At 48.8% G+C, this 24,172-nt stretch overlaps 2 protein-coding genes across 6 annotated transcripts; both read left to right on the top strand.

The window, feature by feature from the left end:
- The first annotated feature begins 1,660 nt into the window (after positions 1–1,660).
- aftpha (aftiphilin a) lies at positions 1,661–12,858 on the top strand. Of its 5 annotated transcripts, none has more exons than XM_005940499.3 (10): positions 1,663–2,123; positions 3,798–5,405; positions 8,072–8,238; positions 8,368–8,497; positions 8,680–8,736; positions 9,291–9,413; positions 9,713–9,776; positions 10,612–10,695; positions 11,207–11,330; positions 11,732–12,858. In XM_005940499.3, the coding sequence occupies exons 2-10, from the start codon at positions 3,834–3,836 to the stop codon at positions 11,871–11,873; spliced, it is 2,463 nt and encodes an 820-aa protein (XP_005940561.1). In that variant the 5' UTR covers positions 1,663–2,123; positions 3,798–3,833; the 3' UTR covers positions 11,874–12,858. The 5 variants fall into 5 exon arrangements, with proteins under 5 accessions (XP_042083744.1, XP_005940561.1, XP_005940563.1 ...); XM_005940500.3 differs by having other exon boundaries at positions 1,665–2,123; positions 9,716–9,776; XM_005940501.3 differs by lacking the exon at positions 10,612–10,695 and having other exon boundaries at positions 1,664–2,123.
- Positions 12,859–14,487: 1,629 nt separating this feature from the next.
- Positions 14,488–20,624, top strand: LOC102296020 (ras-related protein Rab-1A). Its single transcript, XM_042227825.1, has 6 exons — positions 14,488–14,682; positions 16,002–16,074; positions 16,228–16,323; positions 16,397–16,492; positions 17,696–17,827; positions 19,691–20,624. The coding sequence occupies exons 1-6, from the start codon at positions 14,669–14,671 to the stop codon at positions 19,886–19,888; spliced, it is 609 nt and encodes a 202-aa protein (XP_042083759.1). The 5' UTR covers positions 14,488–14,668; the 3' UTR covers positions 19,889–20,624.
- Positions 20,625–24,172: the final 3,548 nt, after the last annotated feature.

Raw genomic sequence — 24,172 nt, 5'->3', positions numbered from 1 at the left:
TTCCTGCCTGTGGCTCCCTGTACAACTCCTCCACCTAACACACTGGTTACTGCAACAGCTACACCCTTCTTGCACATGTTCTCTTTCAGCTATTTATTAATAAGTGACTTTTATGTAGTATAGTATAGTATTTATTTATTTATTGTCATTGTCAAGAACAATGAAATTGCGTTTGGGGCTTCCACACAACCCAAAAAAAAGAAGAAAATAATAAATACCCCTTAAAACCCAAGTGTACATATTTAACCCAGTGTGACTCCAATGCAATAAGACAATCCTTAGCAATAATGTTCGTAGAAATTCAGACAAAGACCTGAGAAACATGACAAAATACAACAAGGCAACAATGTATATATATGGTGCTATTCTTAGTTAGTGTCTTGTCTGTCTCTGTTAATGCTTGTTTATAATGGAGCACTGTAACGAAAAGTAATTTCCCCCAGGGATCAATAAAGTTTTCTGATTGTGATTAAAGCCTACCCCCACCACACAAACGAAGCTGCCAAGATAAATGATTTCAGAACCTTTCCCAGCTTTGACATGACCTTTGACCTCTACACACACTGACTCCTTTTATATATTAAAAATGTGGCTGCACAGGCGGAGAGCACACTGATGTCAGTACTCTGTGCAGCGCTCCAGAGGACGCGGCGTCCATGCCTGGGCGGGTCTGACCTCAGATCAGTTTTAAGGGAGGTCTGTTTACACCCGACCATGTGACCCACCTGCTGACAGCTCACCTGATAAATGTTCCTCCTGCTGTTTCTTTAAAGTTGCTGCCATCAAAATGAAATGAAACAGGAAAATGTATAAATATTCGATATGATTTCAGTGTTCTGTGAATCAAACATCGCATATCATGAGATTTGTGAGTCTTTGCATTCTGCTTTATTTACACTGCGTCCTGACACCCTGACAGCCAAACACTGAGAGAGTGGGCTTTTTGGAGTTTTCTCACATTATTTTCAGGTGTGCAGAGACACGGTACCTCCCAGATACCTGTCAGCTGTGGCTCTGCTGAGCAGGTTCAGTCCAAACACGAATCCTGAACGTCAGAGCTGGTCAGCAGACAGAACGGCCAAGGGCGCCTCCAGAATGTTTTCATAGGGGTGGCCACTAAAAATATTGGGGTGACACCAAAAACAGAATTTCTTTTTATCAAGCTGTTGTCAAATATAGGTTACCTGGAAAACATGGCAAAAGAGAGAGAGAGAAAAGAATGAGGTGCTTGTTACTAAAGTTATATCACTGAAAACAGAGAAGATTTGAAATCCAGACGAATCTGTTCTGTCCCAACCATCGCTGTTATGATTCTCAGCACAGCTGAGCAGAAGCAGGTTAAGAGCAGTGTGGGAGACGCCAGTGTGGAGCTGGGCTGAGTATACGAACACTTCAGCCTCCTTTTATCCAAGTGTCGGGTTTATTTGATGCCAGACCCCGGGGCCCACACCAGCTCGAATTTAATGGTTGAGACGCTTTTCCCGTCTCGAATAATTAGACACACGTGTGCTTTAAATAACTGAGGAGGGACTTTAGAAAGGTGCATTCACACAACATAATGTTGTTCTGCTGGTGCTTCCTGTGTGGGTTCTCGCCCACAGTCCAAACAGTCAGTGGGGTCGGGTTAACAGGTGACTCTAAACTGACTACAGGTGTGAATGTGAACTGGCCATCTGTCTGTCTCTCTCCATCAGCTCTGCCACAGAGGTGCACCTGTCCAGGTGGACCTCCTCTTGCTCTGAGGCAGCTTAGACTTGTGCCCAGTCCGATTATTTTTCATATTTAGGTCTGCTCAGCGGAGTTTGTAACAGCGGTTTCCACTTAAAGAAATAAAGTTTGGATTTTAAAAAGTGCTGGGAGAGAGGCGTAGTTCAGGAATACTCGAGTACAAGCGGCCAACTGGTGTACATGAGTATGAGTACTTAGTTACATCCATCCACCTGTTCCACCTGGAAGTTTGTGGAGCAGCAGAACGCAGCGGTGCATGCTGGGTGATCGTGAGGCAGGGCAGCAGCAGCAGCCGGCGGACTCCACCTTCAGCACGGGCTTCTCAGTCAGCCGTCCCGCTCCGACGACAGCCCGTGTGGGACCGAACCATGGACGCCAGCGGGCGGCCTCTGACGGTGAGCCCGGCTCTTTCCTTCGGGATGAGACAGTTGTTGTCACACGAAACGCTGAGCTAAGCTAAGCTAATGCTAGCTCAGCTGCTTCTTGGCTTGTTGTCGTTGGTGAAGCTAGCTGCGCAGTTAGCAGGAGCAGCTAACGTCAAACCGACTCGTTCCTGAAGGGTCCCCGGCCTGTGTTTATCTGTGTACCGCCGCTGTGTGCCAGCAGAGCCGCCCGGTAAAGTACCAGCATAGTAATCGAGCTGGCTTCAGCTTTCCACACAGGCTGACCGAGCTAGTCCCGCCGAGCTCGGGCTGCTATTAGCCGCCGAGCTGTCCTGCTAGCTTCCCTGTCGGGCTCGGGCTGGGCTCAGACAAGTCGGTTCTGCTCGGGACAAACTCTCAGCCCTCCGTCGTTTAGCCTGCTAAGCTACCTGGGAGTTTACTGAGCCTGCTACGTTAGCTTGTTAGCTGCAATTTAATCGCTGACGTCAGACAGGTGAGACTGCTGGGGGGGGGCTCGCAGTGTCAGGTGTAGTTTGGGACTGGAACGACTGTCAGGAGGCTGAGCGCCTGTTGAAGGTGACCCCGCTGAGTGCGCAGGTAAACCCATCTTAAACATGTTTACCTGCCCTGACGTTAACACGTCAGCGTTTGTGGGGTCTGAGGGGTTAAACGGCTCGCGCTCGCCTGACTGGTCTATCAGGACTGCATACCTGAAGTCCAGCTCAGCTCTACCAAACACAGGTAGGCTCCGCCCACCGCCGGTCACAGCACAAACACAGGCCGTCCAGGCCAGCAGGTAACCCGAGAGGGACTTCCCCTGCAGAGCTGCAGGAAGGTACCTTCATCAGAAACTCAGGTGTTTCCTTACCTGGCTGGTTGTTTCAGTCCAAACTCAGTGAAATTTTAAAGAGCTGAGGTCTGTGCTCGCTTCAGATCAGGATTTGGAAACGTGATTCAAGCACACAAATACAGTTATGAAAAGAAATAATGACATCAGGCCCCCACAGGCCAGGTGTCAGAGGTCACAGGGTCACAGGGCGAGAGAGAGAGCGCACAGCTGAAATCAGAAGTGAGACAGGAGACGGTTACTTTAAAAATGGTATTTGTTTTTATTTAGTGACAAAAATGTTATTATCTTATACATTTGTGAAAGCTGTGTGTGTGATCAGAACTGTGATGTCAGCAGAATAAAGTCATATAGTTTCTGACATCATCATTTTTGTTAATCACATAAATAAATAAGATTATTAGTGATGAGTCAGAGTCCTGTTTAAAGCTCAGTGCTGAACATCAGGTTGATGCTCCGTGTTGTGAGAGGCGTTTGTGTCCACGCCTGTCGACTTCTATCGTGTTCATTCAAACAACACGCTTTCATGTTCACGCTGCAGTGATGATGTGATCCCGCAGCAGTGACATCAGAGCAGGAGGGCGGGGTTTCATTTCCTCATTTCTGTCGATGATGTGTTTGTGACGGTGTGTTTCGCCGTCGCTTTGACGCCGTCTGCACTCTCGGGGCTCGTATTACTCGATGAGCTGTGACTCGAGCCTCTCGTTGGAGATCATCGGTGTTGCTGAGAGGCGTGCTCGGCTCCTCGCCGCGTGGATGAAGCGCGCTACTGTTTTTTTACTTATTTTTGAATGTTTGTCCTGTGATTTGCTGCTGACGACGTTCTCTCGCTCTTTCAGGTATAGCCCGGAGGATTCTTCGATCACCGCAGAGTCATGGAGCCAGACGTGATCCGCATGTACTCCTCCTCTCCGCCACCCATGGAGGACGGCGCTGAGGAAGAGGACGATGAGTTCGGAGATTTTGGCACCTTCTCTGGCATCCCGAACAGCATCAGCTTCTCAGAGTTTGACACTCCGACCACTTTTAACCAGACGCAGGCTCTGACCGCCACTTCGCCGCCGGAGCTGATCAACAGTAGAGGGGTGGTGGGCTTCAGCCATGGCTCCACAAATGGCGCCCGCAGCCGCAGTGATGAGCTCTCAAAGGCGAACGGTGTCGTGCTGGCGAGTGCCTCAGAAAGAACTGAGATGAAAAAGGTCCTCGCCAGCTGTGTGGACTTGACTGCGAGCGACACCGCGGATTGTAACGGCGGCGAGGTGCTCACAAACGGGTTTGATGTTCAGGGAAGTCCTTCCTCCCAGAATTCTGTCCATGATCGCATAAAAGGAACGTCCCCCGAGGACACGGGCAGTGCCGGAGGCCCGGAGGACAACTTTGCAGACTTTGCTGCTTTTTCCGATGCTGACGGACGCCTCGACCAGACGGCGAGCTCGCACTGTCCACCGGGCGTCAGCCATAATGTAGAGCAGGGACTGACTTCAGAGGACGATGTCAGGGACACAAACAGAACTGAAAACGACGCATTCAGCTCAGAGTCCCTCTGCATCCCCGCTGAGACGCCGGACCGGCGTGCTCACATGGATGCTGACTCTCGACAAAGGGATGTGGCCTTGGCGGCAGATTGCGGCGCCTCAGAGGCCGTTTGCACTGACAAACTGTTCGCCGTGAACAGGGCGGATGTAGCTGACAGCAACGGTTCTGTAGACGGCTGCGGTGAAAAGCAGCTCCTGCCCGACACAACCGGAGACAGCGAGGCGAGGCAATCGGATGAGAAGAGCTCCGGGAACGAGACGGAGACCGAGACGGAGACCGAAACGGAGACGTCGTTTGGCCGTCCACTGTCCACCGACGCTCTGGAGGAGTACGGCGACGTGAGCACCACGGGCTCGGTGCCCTCGCCCCCACTCCAGGGGGAATCTGCCACACCCGCTGACGACAGCCAGATGGCCGAAGACGGCGACGAAGACTTCGGGGACTTCGGAGACGCCGGCTCTTTCGGCGCTCAAGGCTTCGCAGACTTCGATCAGTTGGAGGTTCAGCACGATCCAGTCGGATTACAGAGTTCTGCTCTGGTGCAGGAAGCTGCGACCGCCAAGGACAACGCAGAAGAAGACGACGACTTTGGCGACTTCAACTCCCCCAAATTTAACTCGGGTGAAAACGAGGGGGAGGAGGGAGGAAAGTTTGCCGACTTCCCTGTGAGCAACAGTTTTGGGAATTTCAGCTCGGCCGGTGGCGGCGAGAGCGACGCCGGGTGGAGCGCCTTCGGGGAGCAGCAGCAGGAGGAGGAAGAGGGGGCTTCATGGGCGGCGTTCAGCGCTGAGACGAGCGTCTCACTTCCTGCAGATAGCAGAGGAGTGGAAGAGGAGAAGCAGGAGGAGGAGTGGCATGAGAGTAAAGCACCTGCGGTCGGCGAAGAACTCAGCAGCACTGACAGTCAGCCGGTAAGGGACACTGGGCACACTGGGAGGACTGGGACATGATTCTGTTTCCCATGTTTAAAATGCAGAGATACTCCAGAAACCTGTGACATCACACTGATCCAGTTAGAGCAGGATTACACGTTTCCTGTCTTAAAGGTCATGATAACGATGTGCTGTCCACAACCCAAACAGGAAGTTAATGTGAAAGCTTTAAATCTGTTCCACTTCCTCTGCTCACACCCAGCTGACTCACACACGACTCTGGGCTCGGAGTTCACCGAGTTAAACAAACCCGAGCATGAAGCGCTCAGACAGGCTGCAGACCCGCGGCGCTCTGTGTGGCTTCAGCACTTTCTGCTGTGGCTGGCAGGCGAACAACACAGTAGGAGGGGCCCGCAGACCGCCGCCACCACGTACTTTGTACACTGTATCCAGGATGTCTTCATCCAGGATCTGCAATATCTGTCAAATTTAAAAAATAGTTTGCAGCTGGAACTTTTTGGGTTAAGTTCTCCTTAAGAGGATCCACGTGAGGCTTTAGCACCGCTGTCATTAGGTTCCTCGGGATGAAGGTAGAGCTGTTTCTAAACTCTGAGCATGCTCCTGTGGCTGTGCACAGGTGAGCTCAGACTGATGATGATGAAGGATGGCAGGTTTGGGTCAGGTGGGAAGGTCGGTCAACATCTCGAATCATGTGCCTGTAGGGACAGGAAGTGATAGGAATTTAGCGTTTCTGATTCCATCATCAATATCACTGATTGATTCCTCATTGGCTCCTGTTTGAGACTTGGCAGCGTATCAAAGACTTTCTGCTGTGGGTCACATGTTTGTGCATGTTGGAGGGATTTCCCTCAGTGTTGGCTCATTACTCAAAGAAATGTCATTAATTACTCAGAGTACTTCAAAGTAACTCAGTATTTTACTTCATTTTACTTCATTACTTCTGCATTTCTCCATAAAATGTGCTGAAACTCGTTGTGTCATAATAGGGCGGCTCGATTATGGCAAAAATGATAATCACGATTATTTTCACTGAAATTGAGATCTGGATTATTTGACGATATTTATTTAACAATAACAATGTGTTGAATAATGACTTTAAAAAATAATATAAAACAGTGCAAATGTTTGCAGTATAAGAAATAAATGAAAAATGTAAACATCTGTGTTTAGTGAGCTTTGCAGTGTTGCTCTGTGGTGCAGCTACACCGTAGCAAAGTTTACACACTGTGTCTGCTTGATCCACGTCTGACTGAACCCACAATGTTTCCACACCACTGAAGTTTTTTACCTCTCTGCAACCAACGGCCGTCACTCTCCTCTCCAAATAACTTCTGCTTAGCTTTCCGAGCTTCCCTCGGGTCCTCTTATTGTTGTGACGCGTGTTCGAAACGCAGAGAGGTGCGCTCGATTTGCCACACGGAGCAGCGCGAGAGTAAAGCGCGAGGGAGGGGCTAATAATCGGCTCAGTCATTTTTAATGATCGTTGAAAGCCCAGATCGTAATCGTGATTAAAATTCGATTAATTGAGCAGCCCTATGTCATCATCACAGTTTAACAACATGAGGTCACAGCCCCACACACCAACACGCTGCTCTGCGCTAAATCAAATCACCTTTATTGTCACATCACGTGTGCAGCTACACGGGTACAGCACATGCGAGTGAAATACTTGTGTGCGAGCTTCACAAGCGACAGAGGTGTGCAAAAAATACAATAACATAAAACAAGCAAAATATAAGGATGGTAATAAATATATGTACAATATAAGAGTGTATGCATTACTGGATGTGTGTACTAAATATGTTTTTCTACGTGTGTGTGTGTATTTTACATATTAAATAGAGTAAACAATAAATAAAATATACAGGTTGGTAGTTGCTAATGACACGCGTGATCGTTCTCTTAGTGTTTAGGTATGAACACAAAGCAAAGATGGAAACCAGCACGGTCGTCGTGGTGATTCTACTGTAGAAACATGAACAGGTAGACTGTCATCAGTCTCTGACCTGTTGAAGTTCAGCTTTAACTCTGGGCTCTCGGCTAGTTTAGCACTAGCATGCTGTCTGTGCAGGTGCTTGTGTTAGCAGCATAATGCGGATGTTTCTTCATTATCTCGTCCTTTAGTTGGCCCAGAGTTGATCGACCCCTCTGAGTTAAACAGCAGCAAAGTGATCAAAGTTTAATATTAGAAACATGTAAAGTCAGTAAACACAACACAGACTGAAAGCTAGGGATGGGTATCGTTTAGGTTTTATCCGATACCGGTGCCAAACCGGTACTTTTGACACGGTGCCGGTGCTTAAACGGTCTGGTTACTGCCATTTATGACAGAACCGGTGCCATGATACCGGTACCCATCCCTACTGAAAGCAGCGAGAAGTGTCTGCAGGGAAGTCATTCAGACTGTCGCTTTATCAGCACAGACAGATGTTTATTGTCCATTTCTGAGGGACTTAAATCCACAGCAGCCGTTACATAATAACAACGAAACCATTAAAAACCTGCAAACTGGCATGACAGTGTGAATAAGGCCAGTCTCACTGTGGGCTCGTACAGCACGGGGTAAAAGCAGATATGAACCAGCAGCTCTGCTCTTTGCACCATCACCTGAGGGTGAAGCGCCCCTTCAACTGTAGTCAGGCCCAGACTGTGAAGTTGAGTCTGACGCTGCCGTCTCTCTGCAGGCATCGCTGTTCAGCCGTGTGGAGAAGCTGTTCCAGGTGAGCTTCCCTCAGAGCGCCACCCGACTGCTGGAGGACCAGGTGGTGTCCCTGAAGGCCGTCCTGGAGCCTCCTGAGGACAGACGCCCCGGAGCTGAGGAGGGGGAGGAGAAGAAATCGTCATGCAAGAGGTGAGGGTCTCCTCAGCGAACCTCCTGGTTATGAGTGATCCATAGGTGTTTCCGTACCCGCTCCATTAAGAGCTGCTCCCACTCATGAACCCTGTTTTTGACTCCGCTGCGTCTGATTGGCTGCCACAGGTCCGTGTACGGTGGCGTGTGGACGCAGCTTCAGGACATCCACGAGGCGTTCGGCCTCAGATACCAGTGGGGCGGCTCCCACTGCAACAAAGCACTTCTCTGCTGCCTCGGCATTGACACCAGAAACATCGTGAGTACACGCTGCTCCCCTCTGAATGCGTCGTCTCCTAGCCCCGCCCAGATACTCTTCAACATAGACTGTAGATAAAAGATGGTTCCTGGTCATTTGTTGGTATGACTAAAGGCGTTCCTGCTGAGGCGGCAGCTGCGCTCGAGGTTTGAATCCTAATCTTTCTGATTTCCATGTTTCAGCTGTTCACAGGACAGAAGAAGCAGCCGGTCATCGTGCCCATGTACGCCGCCGGCCTGGTGAGTGCATCCAACAGACTCTATTTACAGCGGCATAAAGTCAGGTTTACTCATGCAGCACGTTTAAGATGTTACTAACAGCTAAATTAAAGCCGCAGGTAAATAAAGATGAGCGCTTAGCTCCACAGTGACTGTGAAGGATCAGCTGTTGATCAGCTGATGTAAGCAGGGGAGGGAGGGGGACAGAAAACTGCTTCCTGCTTGATTTCAGGACAAGATGAAGATTTTTAAGTTTTGGGAACTTGAGAACAGGAACAGTGGTGATACAGACAGTTTCATTACGGCAGGAACATCAGTTATTCTCATTTCTAGCTGTGAAACGCTGACAGGTACGTGCGTTTGGGAACTTCAGATGTGACGCAGGATGAAGTTGATACCTTGACCTAAAAGTCAGAGGTCAAGTTTTCTGAAAATCTCGTGACTGCAGTAAATGAAACATCAGACTTTCACATTCGTACCATCCATGCATCTACGAGGAGGCCGCCAGGCAGCGCTGCAGGATGTTTAAACGTGTGTGTGTGTGTGTGTGTGTGTGTGTGTGTGTGTGTGTGTAGGGGATGCTGGAACCAACCAAAGAGCCCGTGAAGCCCGTCTCTGCTGCAGAGATGATCGCCTCAATCGCGCAGGCGCCGCCGCTGGTACCTGAGAAAAGCTCCTGTCCTACAGACTCGGTCCAGGTGAGACGGGGAGGCGGGCCGACAGGTGACCTCCGAGCAGGATTCAAATGCAATGTGATTGGCTGATAGTGAGAAACGCTGACTGCCACAGTTTGAATCTTTGTTTTTGACTTTTTGACGTCGTTTCCTCCAAGCGATGACAGGTGAAGTCCTCGCCGTCACGAGGGCGAACAATAGCTTGACATATGTAACCTGAGGAATTAACCCTGACACCATTCCCACGTGTGGGCGTGTCCTTGTGTTTAAACATGATTCTCACACACACCTGGTACATGACTGACCTGCTGCCTCTCCTCCAGCAGGAGGCGCTCCCACCCGTCCAGTTCGACTGGAGCAGCAGTGGCCTTACCAACCCGCTTGATGGTAGGTGACCCCGCTGCCTCTGCCGCACTGACTCTTCCTTCTCCCGCTCACAGCTCTTCTCTTCTTCCACTTCCTCTATTTATTGTAGTGTTTCCTGTTAGCTGCTTCAGTTTGTACTTCACAGCCAATCACACACCAGGAGGCGCTCTGTGTATAAAACAACCATCAGTCACTTCCTGTTTCCTGACGGAGTCGCTGTGGCCCACAGTCACAGATGTCAGAGGGCGCCCAATGATGCCATGTCTTTGTTGGTGAACCGTCCCCTCACTCTTATTTTGAAAGTTCATTCGCTTCCTTGCGTCAGCCATCAGTGACGCTCGCTGAAGTCTGAAAACTCCATAAGAGGCTGACTGCGGCGCCGTGCTGCTGTGTCATGTGTTCATAACGTGTGGTCTTCCCGTGTGTGCTGCGTCATCGCTCTGCGGGGTCGGTGTGCCACCTGACCTGCACGTATGTGTTCAGGTCACCTCGTAGGGTTCCAGAGCGGTTTGCAGTCCCTGAAGCATCAGTAACTCAGCAGGCTGGAGCTGCTGTGGTTTCAGAGGAAAATGGAAGGCTCCGCCTCCCATTCTAATTTCAAATACTTTAGGACCAACAAGCCTGCAGTGTGAGAGCGAAGTGCTCTGATTGGATAACACGGTCCTAAATGCTCCTCCCACCTGCTACAGTCCAAACGTCGTGGGCTTCAGTGAAGCGGTGCACTGAGCATGTGCAGACTGTGAGAAATCTGCTGCATGTGGAAACGATCGTCTCCGGTTTCTCTCACTGACTCTGCTGCATGTGTCTCTCTCTCTCTCTGACTGTGTGCGTTAACCTCGCTCGCCCGGCTCTGCAGCCAGCGGAGGCTCGTCTCTCTTAAACCTGGACTTCTTTGGTCCTGTGGAGGACTCAGGCTCCAGCAGCTCACCCTCCATCCCAGGTCAGCTCCAGCATCCTCCTCCTTTGAATTAACCTCCATCTGCTCCTCTCACTCACCGCACTCTCGTGCTTCCTGACCGGGTCACATGACCATCCCGAGGTTTGATCCTGGTGCTAATTTTAATGTCATTTTAGTCACGTGACTGCTTCCCAGCTCAGATTTTTAAAATCATGAATGATGTCCTGACTGATGCTGGTGTGTGGGGCGGTCGGCACAGGAAGGTCGGTATGAGGTCATGTGACTGTCCCGCAGGCAGTAGAAAGCGAGGCGGGTCCGCCGGGTGCTCACCATTTAAGCACACGCTGATCTCAGAACGGATCGCTGCGGCGGACACGCCTCACAGCTGCTCCACTCCTTCAGTTTCTCTTTTAATCACGCCAAGCACGACCGTTTTTGTGCGGGTGCGAACCTCCGAGGAGGAAGCTCCCGGCTCGCCTCCTCCGAGTTTCTCACTGTTGGATTGTTGGTGAAGTTTAAGCTCCGCCTCCCTGATCTTTCTTCTGCATTTCAGGCGTCGACCCCGAGCTATTCGAACTGACCACCGCCAAGCTGGACTCTGGCAGCTCCGGGAGCCGCATGGCCGACGCCTTCGCCCGCCTGATGTCCACTGTGGAGAAGACCAGCACCTCCACCAGGTCAGAGGTCAAAGCGCTTCTGGCTTGTCCCCAATTTCCTGTGAAAGCATGAAATCAGGATCGGCTGCAGGTGGAACTCCTGAGGAATGACCTCACAGCTGACGCTCAACTATGATTGGCTATGGCTAAATATAAGTGGAATTAACAATTTAAAGTACTGTGGTGAATTTTGGCGTGAATCTGTGAGCGCTCCGGCGTGGATCCACATTCAGCAGACGTCCACCTGACAGCTCAGGCCTGTGTGTGCGCACGCTGCTGGGTGTCAGACATGCAGGTCATTCACACTCAGCTGATCTGGGTGCAGTTTGTAACAGTTTGTGTCAGTGGCGCACTGATGATGTCATCAACTACAAATGTTATGTTCATGTGTTTAAAAAAACTGGTCACTTCCTGTTTGGCAGGAAGCCGAGGAAAGATGAGAATCTGAGCGAGGAGGCGGCCAAAGTGATTGCGGCGCTGCCCGACCTGTCCTTCATGCAGGCCAAGGTGCTGATGTTTCCCGCCACGCTGACGCCGCTCGGGTCACACGCCACGCCAGACTGAAGCCCCGGCCACGCCTCCAGACATCACCTGCTCACTCTGCTGGCCCCGCCCATTTTATCAAGCTCTTGTTTTTTTTAATTAAGTTAGCTTTTTGTTGATTTTCAGTTATTTCTCTGGATAAAGTGAAGCTTTTCTCGTTATTTGGTGGGGCACGGCGTGGAGGAGGGGCAGCACGTGGTAAAGCTGACAGGAAGTGGGATTTGTGCGTTCAGGCCGTGTCGGGGGTGTGTGTGTGTGTGTGTGTGTGTTGTTGTCGTGTGTGTAAATAATCAGGGATTCAATGTTTTTGTTTTTTTTTGTTTTTAAATGGGCTCCTTGATTCCTGCTGATTTTACATGTGTGGGGGCGGAGCTTGAAGGAAGCTGAATCAAACTGAAGTGGAAGTTTCTGTGAATTCATACATTTATATACGTATATATAAAATCTGAATCTATTTATGGACTTGAAACCACACTGCCTGCAGAATCCCGCCGAGTGTTTCGTCCCCTCGTCTTCGTTCGTCCTTCAGTTTTAATCTGTTTGTTTTTTTCCGTGAAGCTTTTTAAAATAATCCTGTACACCCTCGCTCGTCTGTTTTTGTTCTTCACGCCGGCGCGTCTGCCATCAGACGTTCCGGTTGTTACTTTGTTTAAAAACGGGACGATCGGTTTCGAGCGTCGGCGAGCTGAAGGCTGCTCGCATCGGAGGGGAACGAAGGGACCAACGGCTGCTTCCATCGGTCTGTTTTCTGTTGCTCATACTACTGTCGGCCGAGCCTGGAGGATTTTGCACATTGTAAAGATGAAATGGATGTAATCATAGTTCACTGTGGCTTTAGACTGTGTGCAGTTAAACTATGGACTGTAAATGTACGGGGAGTTCCTATGGGACACGGAATCAGTGGGAGAGCCTGTGGGAGGTTATCATGCATGCCCAGGTTCTTTCAGACCACTGTGTAAATTTGACTTTTAGTGTACACAACAAATTAAACTAATTTAAGAGAAAAGCTGCTGCCTCGCCTCCTTTGTGCTCCTCCTCTGTTTGTTTGGTGTGAAGTTGCTGTTTAAGGGTTCAGCTCGGGGCAGATCCAGAGGCACAAAAGCAGCTGATTTATTCAACTTCTCAATTCAGTTTCATTTATAGATGTCAAATCACAACAACAGTCTCCTCAAGGTGCTCAATGCTGTAAGGTAAAGAAAATGATACAGAGAAGAAACCAACAATTATATGATCCCGTCTGTCTCCTGAATCCAAACTGGAAGCTGGTTCCACAGAAGAGGGGCCTGAAAACTGAAGGCTCTGCCTCCCATTCTACTTTTAAATACTCTAGGAACAACAAGTAGGCCTGCAGAGCGAGAGCGAAGTGCTCTAATAGGGTGATATGGTACTACAAGGTCATTAAGATAAGATGGGGCCTGATTATTTAAGACCTTGTATGTGAGGAGCAGGATTTTGAATTCTGGATTTAACAGGAAGCCAAAACAGGAGAAATCTGCTCTCTCTTTCTAGTCCCTGTCAGGACTCTTGCTGCAGCATTTTGGATCAGCTGAAGGCTTTTCAGGGAGTTTTTAGGACTTCCTGATAATAATGAAGAAAGAACTCGGCAGCATGTAAAATGACCTGTGATTACAGAGCCAATCCAGGCCTACTGAACATGCCAGTCTCTGCTCTACATATGAGGACACTGATTTTAAATTATCAGTGACATTAATGACGTTTTACTTTGACTCTCAGTTCCCGTGTGACACAAAGCAGTTATGCATTTGTGTGTGCGTGATGACCAAAGAGTTTGAGATTATGAGGTGCTGCCAGCAATGCACTCAGTGAGAGAGACCATATCAGGGAGGTAGGTGCTGTCGGCACGTCCAGTCAGCATCAGCACTGGATCTTTATTCTTCTTTCAAAGAGGAAACCTATCACACATGCTCAGAAGATTCGGGTTCTGTTTGGCTCTACCTTCACACGTGAACAAACATTGTCAGTGATAGAGTTTAACAACACACAGTCTCTCAGTGACAGTGAAGCTGACTTTAACGCACTTTTTCAGGATGATTTCTCTCACTGAACAAGAAAAAGAACAGAAACACTTCAAGTTAAAAGTCTCTGAAATTTTGCGAATTTTATTTTGTTTTGAGAAATGGTAATTACATAGTTGTAAAATGTCAGTGTCACTATCCAGCAGCACTTTAAGAGATTAAAAGAATATTGAGCAGAACTGAGTTCAGCTTTTTACTGTGTCTCTCCACATCAGCCCCGTCTAATGTGGCCCCCTGGGAACATTAAGTTGGTCATCCTGATACAGACAAACATAATCTAAATGAACTGATAACTAACAAGAAATGTACATCTTTACAGAGTTCTTCACTCAGACGGAAACTACACCCAAAATCCTCATGCTTGTCTCGCCACTCATCACCAGGGCTGGGTCGTCTAAAGAATGAATGTATCACACATCAACACAGCAACGTATACCTGGCAAAAACTGCCTAAATAATAAAATATAATATAATAGCGCACGTTAAAAATATATGTATACGTTTTAAGTATAACACGTCATCTTGTTTGTGTCTTGACGACGTGTAAACGCCCATCTTCACAGAACTACATTACCCATGATTCCAATCTGCGGCGTTTCCGGGTAGGTAGTGAGACAGCCATATTTGATTCGATTATGCTGTTCTGGCTGCGACGGGCAGTTTAGCCACTCCATCAGAAAAAACGGTGTTTTTTCTTCACTGCGAGGCCAGTTACAGATTAATCCGCGACGACCTGCAGCTGAATCCACCGCAGTGACGGTTCTGAGCCTGTAGTCAACGATGAATCCTGAATAGTAAGTGTCAGTTTGATGTCGGCTGTGACCGTTCCGGCGGAGTTGGAAGATTAGCCGAGGAGCTATGCTAAGCTAAGCTAATGAAAGCGCAAGCTAGCCGGGCGGACTGAAGATGACCGTCCACTGCTTTGTCTCTCAGTTCCGTTAACGGGCTGTGAACGCAGCGTAGACCGAGTGACAGCGCTCAGATATAACACCAAAGGGCTGCCTAATGACACGGTTGTCCGGGCTCCGTGCGCCTGAACCGGCGGATTTTTCGATTTCGCTAACAGTTTGTCAGAGACGCTAGCCACTAGCATGCTAACAGCAGCTACGTAGCTTAACGGTCAGGGTGTGTTATTGACCCACAGGCTCGGCTCACTTGGTTCGATTCCAGTGTCAGGCCCGGGGTTCGGGTTTCAGCTCCGTCAGTGAACCCGAACCGAACCGGGCTGGGTGTGACGTATGCGCCGCAAACAGGAAGTCTGCCCGTTATTGGGTAATATGTTGTTACTTCATTGCAGTTGACACCAACGAACAGCTGATCCATCAGATAATCGATTAACCAATCGGGCGTTTAACCCCCCATGGTGTACTTTAACTAGAATCCACAGTACTTTGATCGTTTAGTCAAGTCAAAGGGCTGCTGAACATTATCACACATTAAGATACACAAAGCCTGTTTACTTAAAGTATGAACAGGAGTTTCAGCGTTCCTGCTGTGTTCATGTGTGTGTGAGGTACAGGACACACACACACAGGCTTCGTTCATCCTGTGTTACTGCAGCTGAAACATCATCATTGTCGCTTATAACTTAATAACAGACTTCTGCTGTCAGCATATCAAATATTTGAGTAACAAATAAAGTCAAAACAGAACAATTAAATATTCTGTGTTATAGCAGGTAATGTAGTAATAATGGGAGATTATTAACAGAATAATATGAGTATTAATGTTGATGACTGATTATGATTATGATGTCACTCCTTGTTTTTAATCAAAGTCAACATCTGACTCGTTATCGTTAATTGAACAAAGTCTGTTCAGACACGTTCTTCCAGACTGTGTCACTAAAGTGTCTGCAGGTAAAAACACCTGTTAGTCCTGAGGAACACATTATCTTGCCTCATGCTTTCCTGTGTGTGTGTGTGTGTGTGTGTGTGTGTGTGTGTGTGTGTGTGTGTGTGAAGCCCCGCCCACAGTAAAAGTCCAGCACGGAAGCAGCTGTGTGTTGTTGGACTTGTTTTCTTTAAAGGAGCATGCACACCAAACACACACTCATAAAGACTGGCAGCAGTGTGACGCGTGTGTGTAATGATGATGTTTTCTGTCTTCACAGTGACTATTTATTCAAACTGCTCCTGATCGGGGACTCTGGGGTCGGAAAGTCGTGTCTCCTGCTCCGGTTTGCAGTGAGTGTTTCTGACACAATGTTGTCATGGTAAACTGCATTTTGTAGCACAGACTCACGCGTGTGTGTGTGTGCGTGTGTGTGTGTGCGTGCGTGTGTGTGTGTGTGTGTGTGTGTGTGGTGCGCGTGCGTGCGTGCGTGCGTGCGTGCGCAGGATGACACGTACACAGAGAGCTACATCAGCACCATTGGCGTGGATTTCAAGATCAGGACTATCGAGCTGGACGGGAAAACCATAAAGCTGCAGATTGTAAGCACACGATTGGTCACACGCGGTGATGATGTCACTCTGTTCTGACTGACGCTCTGCTTTTCCTCCTCAGTGGGACACGGCGGGTCAGGAGCGCTTTCGCACCATCACGTCCAGTTACTACAGAGGAGCTCACGGCATCATTGTGGTTTACGATGTGACAGACCAGGTGAGTGCCGACGGCGCTCAAAGCGTGACGTGTGTGGTGTGCAGCAGGGCTCAACGTGGCTGATGACCCGGGACAGCTGCTCACGGTGTCGGTACCTGACAGCAGCCCTAAAACTCAGCATGCACTCACTTTAAAGCTTGTTATGTTTTCTGATACACGGTTATAAGAGCTACATATTAATCTGTGGCAGTCAGCACCGCCGCCTCACAACAGGAAGGCTCCAGCTGGTGCTTCCTGCGTGGATTCTGTGTTTGTTCTCCGGCTCCCTCCCGCAGTCCAAACACATGATAAAAACAGTCTGAAGGCTCGGTGGTAATAACAGAAGCTCAACTAGCGGCGCTGATGAAGGAAATACAAACAGTTCGATTCTGACCCGTAACATCTGCTCAGATACAGGAAGTGCTCATCAGCAGCATGTTTTATAAGCTGCTGATGGTTTCAGCGACAGAGACGTCTGTGAGTCTCCAACAGGTCCAGTCAGTCATTGATGAGCAGGGTGGGGGGGAGGCACCCTGAAGGAGGGATGAGCTGCTTCTCACATGTCCAGCTTACCAAAATAAAAGCCTTGGTCAGAAGCTAACTGAGGGCCAGGATCTAGATGTTTTATGTCGTTTTTGCACTTCCTGCTCACTTGTCTTGATATAGATTATTTTTGTTAATTTCATCTGTTCCGTAGTGGAAAATGGCCAGTGCTCTTATTTTGAAAGTTCAGTCTTCAGACCCTTCCCATCTCGTGTTCATTGGCCAGTAGATGTTCAGCTTCGCTCGCAGCTCAAACACAGCGACTGAAGAGCAGCGAGAAAACCGGCCGGACAAGTTCAGACACACAATGCAGCCTGACACAGGAACACGCCCTGCAGCAGCCTCGCTGAGCGAGCAGCCAACCTGACGTGTTTCTGTTCTGTTGGACGGCTCCCATCATGCGGGACAGACCCAATGTTAAACTTGCTGTTTAATGTCAGACACACAGATTCACAAAGGTGTGCAGGGAGGCGGAGGATTGGTTCCTGCCTGCACCGTATGTACAGGAGCATGCACGCACTCTGAACACGCGCAGGAAGTGAGGTGGGGTCAGGGAGGGGCTGTCTGTTGGGTATTTGGCATAATTGTGTATGAAACTGTGAAATGAGTGGAGTAAACACCGCCCCCTGCAGGCGGCTGTCGGCAGTGTGAAAAGCTCTGTGTTCACGTCTCTGTCCTCAGGAGTCCTTCAACAACGTCAAACAGTGGCTACAGGAGATCGACCGCTACGCCAGCGAGAACGTCAACAAGCTGCTAGTAGGCAACAAGTGTGACCTCACAACGAAGAAGGTCGTGGACTACACCACAGCTAAGGTAAGAGGTCACAGTCTTCCATCAGTGGGCGACAGAAGCGCTCGGCGTCCGTAGGTCAGTTAGGATAGAAGGGACTGTTCTGGGGTCAGCCATCAGCACGCTGCCGCCACGTGTCAGGAAGTAGAAAACATGAGTAAGTAGATGCAGAGTCAGCACAAGAGGAGGAAGCTGCTGCGCCGACACTCGCTGTGTCATCAGGCCTGTGCTGAGAGTTCCTCCACCTTTGACCTCTGATGATGAAGATTATGGAGTTATATTTATGTCAAAGGCGGCGCGTGACGGAGAAAAAACACGGGTCCTCCTCGCAGTTACACTCCACACACGTGACACACGTCAGTCCCCCGGGTAAACCCGGCCGTTTGTCACTACTTTGGATTTGACCTCTTTGACCTCCACATTTCACCTTGTTTGTTGTCACTGTTTTCAGCACAAACTCATGTTTACGGTTCCTTTGGACACACTGAGTCAGCACAACTGATCTAAGGTCAGGCTGGAAACATCAAATCAGAGCAGAAAAAAGTTCTATTTTACTGTAACAACCACAAACATTAACAAATCATTTTCATAACTTGAAGTACAAATAGAAATTGTACATTTTAAAACCCATACACACGTTTTGTAAACAACAGTTTGTTGCTATTTACTTAAAACTGCAGCCGAGGCGTTTTTCCAAACTATTTACAGAACAATCAGCTGTTCTGCATCAAAGTCACACAAATGATTTTTAATTTTTACTTTCTGTCCGTTGTAAGATAAAGGAGAACATCACAGCCTGATACCTGCAGGCCTGAGGGTGACATTCAGCATTGTTCTGACACACAACAGAACTACACACTCCAAACACGCCAAATCGCTCACGTCTTAAAACTCTCTTTCGCTCGCTCCTTCTCGCCGCTGTCACTCTTAAAACTTCCCAGTCTTCCTAAACAACCAAGCGCCATGTTGCCATATCATTGATTTAAATTGGTTTTTATTTTTCCACCAATAGGAAAGCGTGGAGTTGTTTGGCTTTTGCTTGAAAGCAGCGAGCGCTCTCGACCGCCGTCCTTAGAAGACGCTGTTTTTACCGTTTCTTCCCTCCGCAAACGTGGATGGCGTTGGAAATGCTGAGCTGGCAGCAGATCACTTACTCCAGGAACCAGACGATTCATCTGTTTTTTGATTGGCACAGAAACAGTATCAAGTATAGCTTTGGTCCAAACAGACAAACAACAGCACGTACGCGCTTCAGACGGCGCCCGCACCTGTACACGGCTCTGCAGCATGAGAGCGACCCACTTCAGCTCTCGGTGGTCCCACTCGTGGCTGCTGAGCTCTACACCTGTGACTCATGAATCTGTGTCTGATGAATTGAACTGTTTGCGGGTTTTGCGACTTCCTTAGAAGGAGCGTGAGAACGCGTCAGTTTAAAAGCCGCAGTAACCCGTGTTCCAGCTGTGCGACGGACAAATGGGGTCTGAGGGGTCTGAGTCACTGTGGGAGCCTCTGCTGGACGTCAGAGGAACTGCAGCTGTTTTTCAAATCAAATCAAATCACTTTTATTGTCACATCACATGTGCAGGTACACTGGTACAGCACATGTGAGTGAAATACTTGTGTGCGAGCTTCACAAGCAACAGAGTTGTGCAAAATACAAGAATGGCTACATCTGAAACTAATAAATATATGTACAATATATAATAGTATATGCATTACTGGATGTGTATACTAAATATTTTTGTGTGTGTGTGTGTGTGTGTGTGTGTGTGTGTGTGTGTGTGTACACATATTTTACAAATTAAATAGAGTAAACAATAAAATATATTAAAATATGTGTTTGATGTGAAGCGATCCACTCACAGTGTGCCCCTCCTCCCTCTGCAGGAGTTTGCAGATAACCTGGGGATCCCCTTCTTGGAGACGAGCGCCAAGAGCGCCACCAACGTGGAGCAGGCCTTCATGACCATGGCGGCCGAGATCAAGAAGCGGATGGGCCCGGGCGCCACGGCCGGCGCCGCCGAGAAGTCCAACGTCAAGATCCAGAGCAAGCCAGTCAACACCTCATCTGGGGGCTGCTGCTGAGGCCCGAAACCGCCACACGCCGAACCCGCCCCACCCCTGAGTCTCAATGTAACCATGGCAACCACAGAGTGTGAGAGAGAGAGAGAATGAGACAGCACGAGTGAGAGAGAGACTGAGTGGTTTGTAATTGTGTGTGCAGCTCCACCAGGCCCCACCCCTTTGTCAAAGACCCCGCCCTCGCCCCCACCCACACCGGGCTTTCTTCTAATTTCCTAAAAGTAAAGCGACGTGTCCCATTTTTAACAGTGAAGCCCCGCCCCCGTCTCCTCTCACAGCTCGAGTTATTCGGCCCGCCCAGTGAAGCACATGCTTAAACCAGCATCATGCATGCCCGCCCCCGCCCCCACTGATCCAACTTCACAGGGCCGCCCTGAAAACGCCGTGCCTTCAGGCCGCAGACCCTCGTCACATTCTTGCCTTCGGCGCTCTCGTGTTGTTGGCTGAGAACTCCACCCCCCCCTAACATTCCTGTACGCGCCCATAAGCATGTGCTGCATCTGGACGGGTTCCTTCGCCCATGTTTCTCCACCTACAGCACAACCACGCCCGGAGAAGAGCCCTGCTGAAGAAGAAGCTCCAAACTGTACATATTTATACATACATGTATGATCTGCAGAGTAGAGCAGCGGCGGCGACGCGCTGCACGTAGAAATCTCAGCACGTGATTTGTGGCTGCGGACGTGACGTTTTTGTGGCACAAATTCAAATATTAAACCATGAAGGAGATCTTTGATAACTGCTCGTGCTCCTGCTGTCTTTCTTTACTTCCTGTCAGAGCTCACACCTGGGCACGCCCAGCGCTCACTTTATTAGGCTTCAGGCCGCTTAAACCAGAAACAAATGAAGGTAAAACCACCTTAATGTCATTCAACATTGTCATGGTAACTGGTGCTGCACATGTGACCTGCACTGGAGCAGGCTAGAGGGCAGCACCTGGTTACCAATCAGATCTCAAGAAGCTTCCTGTGCGAGCAGACGGAGGGTCTGAAGTTAGCTCGAGTGTCAGAAACCACACGTACGTATCGTACGCAGGCTCCCGCGACCCTCAGTGTTGCACAACATAAATGTCGCACATAAACTACAGTTTTTATTAAAGGGTCATAAACAGGAAGTTCCTGTCAAAATAAAGTGTCACATGTAATGCTTTAACAATGCTTCCTGTTCATAAAATGTCTGGCAAGACGTACCTCAGGCCCTGCACGAGGGCAGAGACGGGACCAGGCACCACAGGCTGAACCTGGTCTGCTGGTCCTGTGGGTACAGCCGTGCACACCGCTCGCAGAGTCAGAAGAACATCCGGCAAACCTCAGCGTGCCATCCCTGAGCGAGGCGACAGCGCCTCCAACAGGACGGGCGCTCGATGCCCCAAACCTCTGCTACAGAGGAGTCTGCGTGTACACTGGGGGACGAGAGGAGCAGCACAGGTGCTGCTGCAGGTTCCCTCCAAATCCGTACGTCCCCACAGCCAAACGGCTGCAAGACGGTGAAAACATTTAAGTTGCAGAAAAGTAAAAACTCTTTCTGCTTTTTAAGTTTTTCTTAAAGATGGAATAGAAAGTAATCTTCCTCCACAAAGACCTTTAAACTCTGAGCACTAAAGGCTTCTGTGGCACTCTCAGACCTCCGTACCTCAGCTCTGTCCTGTTCCTGGTCTTCATTACACTCTAGTTGAAGGTTTTGAATTTTGTGTCACTTCCTGTCTCTGATTATTTCAAACACAAAAAATGCAAAATCCATAAAAAGATGAAGACCGGACAACCAGGACCAGGTGATCCAGGTGAGCGCTCAGCCTCCAGTGATGATCCTGAGCTGATAACCAATCACTGATCAGTCCTCGTATATCGTCGACTGGATGATTAGAAACGATCAGCTGTGATTTCAGAGATTTTAAAAAGTTCTGCCCACTCTGAGGGTCAGTCAGCTGGTGCAGGTGCAGCAGGAGGGGAGGAGTCAGAGAGCAGGTGGGGTTACCATGGTAACCGAGTTCCCTCAGCTGAGGATGAACAAACTTTTACACAAACCTGGCTTCTGTAAAGAAAAAACTAAAAGGATTTTTTGGATAAACTACAAATATTCTTGAATGTTCAGTCTTAGAGCTGTTGACACTTCTGCGGGGTTGGCAACAGTACAGACGTCCTGCACAGCAGCCTTTAAATAACCGTTACTCTGCCTCAGTTTGTTTATCCGCAGCTTTATGAACAAACATAATGTGACACGTACAGATTTCACAACAACTTCCACGTGAGCTTTAAATGAGCGTCCTTCCTTTAACTCTAAGCTCTCCTCTTCCTCTCCTGTCCTCTCTCATGTTTGTCCATCTCTGTCTGGTCTCTCCCTGTGAAATAAGCAGCTGGACCTTTAGCTGCAACACACTGAGACAAAGTTTGTGATGTTTGTAGAAACGCCACATTTCAAATTACCTGCCACGTGTTGCCTTCATGCTCGCTCCTCTTCTGCAGGGCTAGCTAGATGCTAAAGTACCCAACCCACAGACACCTGCAGAATCAGCTGAATATTATGGACACTGACCGAGCCTTTCCAATGAAGCTCACGTGGATTTGGTCCATCCGAATATTTCAGGAACTTCAACCGTGTCTTCAGCTGAGCTCCAAGCTTCGCTAAAAGGAATTTGTAATTGATGTTTTTGTGTAAAACTGATGACCGAGGGGAGCTGAAGCATTTCAATATTCCTGCTAAAAGGAATTTTTACTGCACATCTCACGTGGTCAGGTGGGAAGTTTTTCATATTTCATAAAGGAAAGATGTTTGCACACACGGAAACTGTTCCCAGAGAAACCGTACGAAAGGATTTTCGGGGACTTCTTGACTGTAAGCGTTCGTCTGCTCACAGCGTGCTCACGCACAAGCTGATGCTTTAGGCCACTCCCACAACCTGACAGACGCACAGACTGACCATCCGAGTGGTTTCCTTTCATTTCCAGATGACATTTGTGTTTATTCATCTCCTCGGCTCACTCACATAATAGAAACAATAAAAAAATAGAACTGAAAATGTACATCATACACCTGATACATAGATTTATATAGAATCTTTTTGTGTTTTTGTTTTTTTACATAGGTACAAATGTGAATTATATATAAAAAGACAAACTTATGAATTCACCTTATATTCTTTACACATGATTGAGGGAAACGTACATCAGGACAGGATGAAGAGGAGGCTTCAGGCACTTTCCTTTAACAAACAAAGACACTGCTTTCAGTTCACCTTCCTCGCCACAGACAGGAAAACACACGAGGGACACGTCAGCAGAGACGCAGGTCGGACAGACGGGCGATCCTGCTGAGCGGCGGCGGCGGCGTGGGATCTTACAGGCTGATCGTATGTTTCACGTCACGGACGACAGCTACACGTCTTCTATAAAAATGAAGCTCATAATGAAATCGTTTATATTACAGGTCAGTTTTATAAAATAGACTTTTACTGTTTCACACCTGCTGTTCATATTTATTACTGGATGACGTCACAAGACTGTAATACTGCTCTCAGCCTACAGGCGGCACCGTTTAGATTCTGACGTCAGCCGTAAACTAAAAATAGAGTCCGCTGGACATCACCGGGTCATGATGTCAGCAGACAGTAAGAGCGTGTGGGAGGGGCCAACGTGACCCATGCACAGAGCCAACAAAGCGTCTTGGGGGACGGGAATTTTAAAAAGTTTAAACAGGTCAGGGGATATGAAGGGTCGTCTTTGCACCGACATGTGACACCAGGATCATCTTCCAGCTGCATTAAAACATTATTCTGAGAGTTTTAATAGTCGAGAGCTTTTGGCCGTGAAGTGGAGAAACCACATCGCTGCAGATGTTCTGAACAGTAGAGCGCCAGCGGATGATCTCCACGATTCGTTATTTGTTCAGATTGAAATCTCTTCTTCTGACATCGAGCGACACGTCCGCGTCACTAAACTTCAGACCAGCTGTTGTGTTCAGCGCAGTGTTCTCGTCTGCTGCGCGACGCAGAGCTTCCTGCGCCCCGGGACCTTCAAGGATTCAACATTTTTACTTCGATGCATCTGGAAGGTTTTTTAAGCGAGCTGGCATCACCTGCAGCATGCAGCACGAACACCCCCACTGACAGTGCCTGGGGTGTCCGTGGGGGCGTTCCCGGACCACAGACTGCCCGCAGTGGTAGATGCACGCAGACCGCACCCGAGCGCATCGGATCCTAAATTTGCGATTAAAGGAAACTCTCAGGTGTGATCAGGACTGAGGAAGTGCTTCGCTCATCATCATTCTGTCTCTAGAAATGGTCATCATCAC

The sequence above is a fragment of the Haplochromis burtoni genome, unplaced genomic scaffold, assembly GCF_018398535.1.
Source record: "Haplochromis burtoni strain Fernald_Lab_line unplaced genomic scaffold, NCSU_Asbu1 Contig_282, whole genome shotgun sequence".
Taxonomy (NCBI): Eukaryota; Metazoa; Chordata; class Actinopteri; order Cichliformes; family Cichlidae; genus Haplochromis; species Haplochromis burtoni.
The sequence above is the reverse complement of the archived record's forward strand: the minus strand, read 5'-3'. Positions and strand labels throughout refer to the sequence as shown.

What these genes read in the sequence shown, in the direction of transcription:
- aftpha (XM_005940499.3), top strand. Translation starts at nt 3,834, where the DNA reads ATGGAGCCAGACGTGATCCGCATGTACTCCTCCTCTCCGCCACCCATG. An exon ending in GTCCTACAGACTCGGTCCAG is followed by an intron (nt 9,414 to 9,712) that starts GTGAGACGGGGA and finishes CCTCTCCTCCAG; the next exon opens with CAGGAGGCGCTCCCACCCGT. An exon ending in AAGACCAGCACCTCCACCAG is followed by an intron (nt 11,331 to 11,731) that starts GTCAGAGGTCAA and finishes CCTGTTTGGCAG; the next exon opens with GAAGCCGAGGAAAGATGAGA.
- LOC102296020 (XM_042227825.1), top strand. An exon ending in GTCTCCTGCTCCGGTTTGCA is followed by an intron (nt 16,075 to 16,227) that starts GTGAGTGTTTCT and finishes GTGCGTGCGCAG; the next exon opens with GATGACACGTACACAGAGAG. An exon ending in TGGACTACACCACAGCTAAG is followed by an intron (nt 17,828 to 19,690) that starts GTAAGAGGTCAC and finishes CTCCCTCTGCAG; the next exon opens with GAGTTTGCAGATAACCTGGG.